The sequence below is a fragment of the Chaetodon trifascialis genome, chromosome 22 (assembly GCF_039877785.1).
Source record: "Chaetodon trifascialis isolate fChaTrf1 chromosome 22, fChaTrf1.hap1, whole genome shotgun sequence".
In the NCBI taxonomy this organism is placed as follows: Eukaryota; Metazoa; Chordata; class Actinopteri; order Chaetodontiformes; family Chaetodontidae; genus Chaetodon; species Chaetodon trifascialis.
Genome location: NC_092077.1, coordinates 1,150,573 through 1,159,956, shown reverse-complemented (window position 1 = coordinate 1,159,956; position 9,384 = coordinate 1,150,573). Strand labels below are relative to the sequence as shown.

General features: G+C 43.5%; 1 protein-coding gene across 11 annotated transcripts in view; it reads left to right on the top strand.

Annotated features, from left to right (window-relative positions):
- Positions 1-3,126: 3,126 nt before the first annotated feature.
- Positions 3,127-9,384, top strand: part of LOC139350903 (pleckstrin homology domain-containing family A member 5-like) — a 251,205-nt gene continuing 244,947 nt past the window's right edge. For 9 of the 11 annotated variants that reach the window (XR_011603550.1, XR_011603551.1, XM_070992567.1 and 6 more), the window contains exons 1-3: positions 3,168-3,321; positions 3,441-3,517; positions 4,298-4,355. Coding sequence is in view for 8 of the 11 variants with exons in the window: in XM_070992567.1 (XP_070848668.1) it covers positions 3,230-3,321; positions 3,441-3,517; positions 4,298-4,355 (227 nt within the window). In the remaining 3 variants the exon portion in view is untranslated. Of the gene's footprint in view, positions 3,322-3,440; positions 3,518-4,297; positions 4,356-9,384 lie in introns of all 11 variants that reach the window. The other 2 variants (XM_070992563.1, XR_011603552.1) reach the window with 2 other exon arrangements.

Sequence of the window (9,384 nt, the reverse complement as noted above, 5' to 3'; positions counted from 1 at the left end):
CGCCAATCGGAGGTCACTAAAATTAATGAGGAATCGGTGTGTACATATGCTAAAACGATGTCGGACTCCGTTGTATTCTCTGGACCCCTGCCAAATCTGACCAGTGATGACATGTTTAGCTGCATGTCATCATTCAATCACTGGCTGTCGAGGTGGTGTCCAGCAAACGGTGTGGGCTTCATTGATAATTGGCAGACTTTCTGGGGAAGACCTGGTTTGATTAGGAGAGACGGCATCCAACCCACTTTGGAGGGAGCAGCTCTCATCTCTGATGACCGATCTGACCGATTTTATTTATGAACCTAACCCTTGACAACTCAGAGTTGAGACCAGGAGGCAGAGCTGCAGTCTTACACGCTTCTCTGCACCTCCATTTGAGCAGTTACCCACCTAACACTCCATAGAGACTGTGTCTGCCCCCCGACCACATAAACTAAGTAAACCAAAAGTACAGAGAAGAGGAGTTAAACATAAGAATCTAATTAAAATTAAAACAACCACTACAATAGTACAACAAGATAGGAGAATTAAATGTGGACTCCTGAACATCAGATCTCTGTCCTCTAAAGCTGTTCTAGTAAATGAGTTAATATCAGACCATAATACTGATTTATTTTGTCTGACTGAAACCTGGCTGTGTCCTGAAGAGTATGTGAGCCTAAATGAAGCTACTCCTCCGAGCCATATTAATACTCACATTCCTCGAGGCAGCGGCAGAGGAGGTGGAGTTGCGGCCATTTTTGACTCAAGCCTTTTGATCAACCCTAAACCTAAACTCGTTAAACTCATTTAATTCATTTGAAAGCCTTGTTCTCACTCTTTCTCATGAAAAATGGAAAACAGTGCAGCCAGTTTTATTTGTTATAGTATACCGCTCTCCTGGTCCTTACTCCCAATTTATAGCTGAGTTCTTGGAGTTTCTATCAGGTTTACTCCTTAAAGCAGATAAAGTAATTATTGTAGGTGACTTTAATGTACATGTCGACACCAGAGTCTGGTTCTGCCCGAGGTTTCTGCCTGTTAAAAGGAAGTTTTTCCTCGCCACTGTCGCCAAGTGCTTGCTCATGGGGGAATTGTTGGTTCTCTGTAGATAAAAGAGCTTGGTCTGTACCAGCTCTATATGGAAAGTGTCCTGAGACAACTTCTGTTGTGATTTGGTGCTATACAAATAAAATTGAATTAAATTAAATTAAATTAAATTAAATTAAATTAAATTGAATTGAGTTGAATTGAATTGAATTGAATTGAATTGAATTGAATTGAATTGAATTGAATTGAACTGAATTGAATTAGTCTGAACTGGTAATAATGCCCGAGCCCTCCGCCCCAAACATTTGGTCAAGTGTCCCGTTTTTTCACAAATCCAAGGTGGCAACCCTATCGTCACCTGTGTCACTTCCGGGTCAGAGGTTGTGTGCCCGACAGGTATGGCCGTACGCTGTCTCACCACGCTGGTCATTTTGTCCGGTTATCATGCTAAGGCATTTGTGTTGTGCTGTAGGGCGACAGTGTGCTGCTCTGTGCTCCCTGTGTGCACCGTGATTATCTGGCAGTGGGAAGTGTCATATCTCTCCGCATTGTGGTTGGTGCTACTAGGAGGCTAATTCTAACGTGGTCATAGGTAAATACTGGCGGCTGCCTGGATTGCTTTCGCCCCCTCCCCCCTCTCTGGTCAGTGTGTGAGTGTCTGTTGCCGCTAACAAGGTATGTATGCATAACATGCAACTGTACAATTTTAGCATACTTAGAAAATGCTAACATTGTGTTTCTGAATTAGGTGTTATTGTAACCACCTCACTGGACTGCTGCTGCTTTGTGTGCCCCCGCGTTTGCGGCGCGTATTTGCTGCTGCTGCTTGCCGTTACGGCGTCCTGCGGCCGTCAGAGAATAGGCCGTCACTTCCTCCATGCACGAATGTTCGGCTGCACGCCACGCCCGGGAACGATTTGTTTTTTTCTTTACTGGGGATTGATCCCTCTTATGTTGAATGAGTGATTGAATGTGTGTGGTTCATTTTATTTTATTTTATTTTATTTTTCTTGAGTACTGTGCTTTGGTTTATTTTTCGATTTTATTTATGTAATTTTATTTTGTTAATTCCGAGTTATTTTCTGCAGTGAGGTAATTGAATTTTCATTTTGTTTTTCTATTTTTGGTTATACTGGGCAGTCATTATTTGATATATTGTTTAAGTCTGCGATCTGCCCATTAATAGTGGTTTTGTCAGGTTGTCTTTCTTTTTGGTGTGTGCACCCCCCCCCCCTTGTCTTGCTGTGTCCCTGGGAGTGGGTTTCCGTGTCACTGAGAGTGTCTGCCAATCTGGTGATTTGAGTTTCTGCTTCTTATTTTTACAAGGATAAGGGAGGGGATGAGAAGGCACTGGCCTTCACTCATCCACTTCGGCCTCGGCCCTGATTAGGTTTCTTTGTGTGAATGGGTTTTATTACTGTGTTTTCTTTTTTTTTTTTTTTAGAAAATATGAATATTTAATAAATTGTATTTTAAATTTGGAGCCCCGTCTCGTGCTCTTGGTAACCACGAATCTGTGTGCCTTGTGTCTCACAAGAGTAATTCCCTGGGTGAAATCCCCAGGGTGGTGTTGTTGAGCTCTTTAGTAATATTAGGAGTTGTATCTATCCTTTTTACCACCTCCTTGCCACAGGTCCATAGAAGAAAAAAGCATGTATGCATAAACAAGCACTTATACCAACTGTAGATGTACACACACACACACACACACACACACACACACACACACACTCTATCTATCTATCTATCTATCTATCTATCTATCTATCTATCTATCTATCTATCTATCTATCTATCTATCTATCTATCTATCTATCTAGTCATTTTTTCATTAATTGTACTCTTATTCAGTTTGAGTTTGGCACTCACGTTTGAATTGATTTGGTGCATTGGATCTATGGATTGATTGATTGATCGTTGGTGATGGTATACTTACAGCTGAATTGTGCAAAAAATTACACTGGTAGTGGACTTTCATTAGGGCCAGTTTAGTTACACATTCATAAGGACGTCTGGCAAAAAACACGCCACCGCACCCCGTCACTTGGCAGAAAAACATGGCTTGTGTCTTTATCCTCTAGGCGCGCTCTCATTTCCTGTAAGCGCGCAGACAGTGAATCCTTCGCGCGCGCTTGGCACGACGCCGCGCACTCCAGCCCCTGAGTGTCGTTTGACAGAGCAGTATCGCTCTCAGTTAGACATGGCGGCGGATCCTAAGCCGGACTGGCTCTCCAGCCTTCCCTCCTCTTGGAGTTATGGGGTGACTCAGGATGGGCGGATATTCTTCATTAAGTAAATATCACGCGCATGGGTTTATGGATACGCAGTGCTTATTTCTCCGACGCATTTTCCCCCCTGTTTGTCTTTGTCGGATTCTCTGTTCACCTTCCCCCGTTTTCTTCCACCAACAGCGAAGAAGCAAAGAGTTCAACCTGGTTGCATCCTATTACTGGGGAAGCTGTAATCACTGGGCACAGGAAAACTCCAGGTAAACAATCTGAGAATATGGTTTTCTTCAATCTCTGCGAAAATACGCACACACATGCGCGTACGCAGCGCCTGTGAAAGATTATCCGCGCGTCACAGTGGAGGAAAAAGGGCCGACAAGTTGCGGAGAGAGCCGTGGAAGACGACGAGGGGAGATTTCTTTTCTTTGCAGCAAAGCAGCAGTCTCCTGTACACCGCTGCCCTTTTTTCTCTCTGGCGGACTGTTACGTACCGCGTCCCCCAACCTTCTTCTTGCTCCACCTGGACACTTTGCGACACACTTTTAAAAGTTCCGTCACGTAGGCTTGATCCGAATTCGGAGCAGATTCCCTGCAGTGATACATGACAGATCTCCCACTGACAGTCGTTTTGCTGCAGAAACACAATATTTCCAAGCACGTATGGGGACCAAGGCTGCTTGAAGAACAATGCATCGCGTCTGGTGTGTCAGTGCAGTGCCGATATTCCAAAATAAAACACATCTTCCGCGGCAGGGAAGGGGTGCCGCTTTGGAAGGCATCGCTGCATGCAGATCAGCAGTGTATTCAAAGGAAGCTAAGTAGTGCAAGCACAGAAACAGAATTATTGAGTAATCCTCAAATATTTGTTCTGGGGTATTGAGGAGGGGCGCCGAATTGCAGGAAAGAGCACAAGCCAAAGGAGTTATTTTCAGACACTGCACTGCTGTGCAGGTGTGTATATAATCAGCTTCATATCCCTCTGCGCAGCTGCTTATGTTTCTCTGTGTTGTGCCTTCTCATCCCCTCCCTTATCCTTGTAGATTTACCAACAGGATGGGAGGAAGGATACACATTCGAAGGAGCTCGCTGCTTCATCAAGTGAGTTGGAATGTGTGAAAAAGAAAGAGAGCGAGAGCGAGAGAGACAGTGTGATTAGCCATCTCAGGCAGTGAGGGGCTGCTTTGTTTAGTTGGAAAGCACAGCTCCCTCAGCTCTCATCAATGCCCACCTCTCTGCCTCTCTGCTTTTCTGGAGGAATTCACAAATATCTCTGTTTCCCTCTCAGTATGAATGGGTAACTACAGGTCTGCTTTTGTCAGCCATCCTCTTGCCCTTCACCCCCCCCCCCATGCAAACACTCATATGGAGGTATTTTCTTATGAACAAATCTGCTGTGTGTAGGACACAAGTTTGGCAAGTGTGACTCAGAGGCTGCTCTTTTGCTCTGAACAGGTTGTACTTGTTGGCTGCATGTGAGAACATGTGTGTATGTTTGTATGTGTGTGCATAGCCTTTCCAGGGTTGTCAGTGACTCCAGCTCCTTGTGTACATGTATATTTTGTGGATTGGTTTGATGGCAAAAATGGCCCACAGCCTCTCACATACCCATAGCTGACACACGCACACACACACACACACACACACACACACACACACACACACACACACACACACACACACACACACACGTACACATACATAGCTACACACACACTTTCTTTCTCTCTCTCTCTCTCTCTCTCTCTCTCTCTCTCTCTGAGGCTGTAAGCAGGCACTCTCATTTGTTCTACCTACTTTCCCACCTACTTTTCCTGCTGTTGCTCATGCTGTCTGTGGCCATTTTGAGAGCAGCAGCTAACGCAAAGGGTAAGCTAATATAGTTGTTCTATAAATAGCCAAGAGCCGCTGTTCATTGGTATGTATGAATGCAGAATATGCACACACACCCTGTACGTGCATGCATGTTAGCATACAGACATGTAAATGTACAGGCAGGGTTGCACATGTTAAGTGCTTGTGTGCAAAAACCCCCCCAGTCATTTGAATATGTTGCTGGCAATTGATGTAAAATTGGGCAGCTGTGAATGCAGGTGTGAATGCAGACAGAACACACTGAACATGTAGGGACCTGGGGCCTCATTTATAAAACATTACGTAGAATCTATACTAAAAGTGTGCGTACGCCCAAAAGCTGAACATGGCGTACGCCAAAAAATATTCGGATTTATAAAACCGTGCGTACTCACACCTGCACCCAATTTTCCCTTTATAAATCACACTCCACCTGGAAGATTGCGCAGGTGGATTCACCTCACATCCCGCCCCCGACACACCCACATTTTACTATGAATGGTCAATGCAAAGTACCTCATGAATGTCTTTGCATATAAATATGCCTGCTGATCAATGGCATTTTACGTTCGATCATGGCAGAGAAAAGAAAAAGAAATTTTACGGAGACTGAAATTGAGGTGCTTGTGGGTGAGGTGGAGGCCAGAAATGATATTTTGTTTGGTGGTCACAGTAATGGCGTCACGAATAAAATAAAAAAAAAAAAAGAGGGGCAGCACGTTGTTACCGCAGTGAATAGTGCCAGTGCCACAGAGCGGTCTGTGGCACAAATGAAAAAGAAGTGGTCGGATGTGAAGGTGGAGGCCAAGAAGAAAGTGGCATGGAACCGTCGAAGTGCATCTGCTACTGGTGGGGGCAAGGGCGCACCCAAACCCACACCGCTGGACCCCAAGATAGCCTCGATCTTCCTTGGTACGGGATGGTGCTGTTTTGGCGGGTGGGTCTATCTAACACTGGGCCCAGCTCAGCACATAGATCCAAGAGCACCGCTCTAGGGAATCTAAATCAGCTTATTAGCCAGTCATCATCATGGGCCAGGAAATCTCCGTGGTCCCTAAAACTTCTCTCCATCCTGATCCTACCATTTGCGTGATCTTCCAGCAGTGCCAGCGCATCCATTGTGCAGCATTATGCACGAGTGTCACCGCACTATTTATATGCTTACTCAGCAAGTTGAATGATTGTTACACAGCTTGTCACAATTTATACTAATCCATCAGTGCCATCCACCGCTCTGTATCATTTGAAGATGGAAGTATGATATATGAACATTGTGCATACAGTAGTAGGCTCACTAAAGGAACACATCTATAACACTGCAGACTTGGGTGTTTATGATTACGCGGGTCTATAAGTCTGATATGTGATGACATTAAATGTATGAGATCAATCTGGCTTCAATTCACCACCTCACCATCTGCACCGCCACGCAAGCATCAAAGTTGGCGTACCGGTGTGCACATTCTCACGCTAAGTTTCTTTTTATAAATCACAACCTTTGCGCAGGAAGTTGTGCACGCAACTTTCAAGCCCCATTTTGTGCGTAAGCAAGTTTTATTAATGAGGCCCCTGATCATGACACGTTCCAAAGTGGTGCAGCAAGGCATGAGATTGTGTACAACAGTGGGGACTGAGAAATCAACAAATCATAGTTTCAAATTCAGAGGTTCATGGGCAAAATTGCTCTCATTGAGTACCTTGCAAACAGCCAACTTGACAACTTGACCATGACAGCTTCAGAACTGACAAAGAGACTAGTACTATCTGTTGGAATAAATACCCCCTGGTCCCAGGTTTTCTGTATGTTGTTAGTGTGGAGTGATTTGATTAAACACAAATTTACTGAGAAATATGCACCATATAGGCATAATATAGTGTAAATGTAAATACTAGGTTTTTGCATAGGACCCCTCTTAACAAGACAGAACATAATAGATTTATTAAAATTACATAATAATGCAATACTCAAATTCCCTGAACAAATTTGCAGTCAATGAAAGTATCAAAACCAAACTGACCTCCAAAGAACCTGGGACTTCTGGGCCTCCTCCAGGTCCGGGGTGGTCGTAGGGTTGGGCGGTAATCCGGTAATAAGGTATTCCGCGGTATGTAAAAATAGCAACGGAATCAGTTTCATTAACCTCATTAAAAAAAAATGCTGCGCATATAGGTCTATAGGGGTCTAACATAATTGTAGCATCATCATAACAAAAATGAAGTCCACTCTGTTCAATGTATCTGGTTGAATTTTTATTTGAGGAAAAGGTGACTTTGCAAAAGTACATGCTAAGAATGAACCCGAGCAGTCGTACAGATGTTTTAACACAGGTATGTCCAGGCGCTCATTTAGGTGCATCTGGGCAGAGTACCGTTATCTCGTCCAAGCATACAGTATGGAGAAACTCCTATGTTGAAAACACTTTTTCAGCCTGTTTTCTGCTTGCTATTGTTTTTAGCTCTCATAAAAGGACGAAATGCAAAAAAAAACAGTAAAATAACACTTCGGGCTGCTCAGCAGAGTCCTCTGTGAGCGCTCATTCATGAGATGGAGCAGTGAAACCACAAAACAGCAAAGGTAAAATATACTTTATGATTTAGCGCAGTTTTTTTCTGCTACTCCAAGTTTTCGTCACACAGTGAGGAGGCAGACATCTTCGTGATCATCAGACTCTCTGCTTTCATATGATAGTGGGCTTTTGAGGTTTGCGTGAAGTGATGAAATCAGCAGATGCAGTACCTTTGACGTGCACTATTTTCATGTTTTCGTTACATGCGCATAGAATTTCGTGGGGTATGAATTATGTTTCGTTTGGGTGGCAATGCTTGGTAGAGGCTTTTGACTGAGTTTCTCCCTGTCATTCTGGTATGCTACAAGTTAGGACTGGTGCTTCTTAGCGTAAGCTTTGACCGTCTGAACTGCGCGCAAAGTCCTGCTAAGTGATTTTTAATTAGTCACGGTAATACCGTATACCCCGGGAAAATGTGGGGAAAGTCTGACGGTATCAAAATTTGGATACCGCCCAACTCTAGTGGATAGACCCTCCTCAAGGAGTTGCAAGAGAAAACTGATGGATCAAAAGATAATGGGATAGGGAAGAAAAGAAGAGATGTTTATATGGATATATTATTCAGGCTGTCAGTTGCAGTCGTAGCATTTTGTCAAAGTGAGGATAGGCACTGATAGAGGACATTAGGTCTGAAGTGAGAGCCACTGCTATTTTTCTGGTATTGGCTGACTCACGCCAGACTGCAGGCTAAGAATTAGTGTCTTTAATACAATGAGCAGCACTATACTCTTGACACTATACAATTAGGCCGTGTCTCAACTGAACAACACTGCTTCATCAGCCCTTCTTCCAATCCCTCCAAATTCCAGATTCCTCCCAAATTCTTGCTCTGTCACTTTTCTGTCAGCCAGTTATTGGAATCTTGACCAACTGCTCTCTCTACATAATAATAATGATAATTATGATAATAATAACACATTATAGTTATATAGCCATTTTCAGGACCCTCAATGACATTTCCCAAAAATAAATGAAAATAAGGAGAAAAAAATAAATAGGACGTGAGTAGAAGAGACTGTCAGATAGAAGGCAGCGTTGAACATGGTGTTGAAGGGCATGGCTGTTCTGTGCCCATTGCCAGGCCCAGCCCATAAGGGTCAAATTGCTCCCCCCTTTGTTTGATCCTCAAGTTTTCAATTTCCATGTGATTATATCCTTGGTTGTATTGCACACCCTGTTCATATTCCTCTAAACATGCTTTGTCGACATGTTGGTTTGCTGTAATAAAGCCCACTTGAGGGTAAAGTGACTTCTCAGCTGAAATGCCATCACTTGGCAACATATCAGTTCCAGTGGAATATGAAGAATAGACATTACTAGCCTTTTGTTTCTGCTTTTGTGACTACTGCACCTTCAGTCCAAACTGCTGTTCATGCATTTAATGTGGAACTGAAACACGGTCTGGCGACATTTTCAGTTGGGTTGTTGCATATTTCTCATGTAGATTCTCATCACTGTTCAGAGCTGCTGCAGTGTCTTACAAATGCCTTTTCAACTTTTTTTTTCTATGAATGTCATGATTTCTTGCATGAGTCTTGCCAAGGTGCTTAACTCTGCAGAGCTAATGAATTCCCCCTACACTTACCAATGGAACGTCAAAGGAGTTTTGCCTTGGATAGAAACATGGTAGTTTTTTATGTCTCATGGTAGAATGTTTAGTCACTGTCACTCAGTTAAACAAGGCACAGAATAACCCTGATTGAAATGAA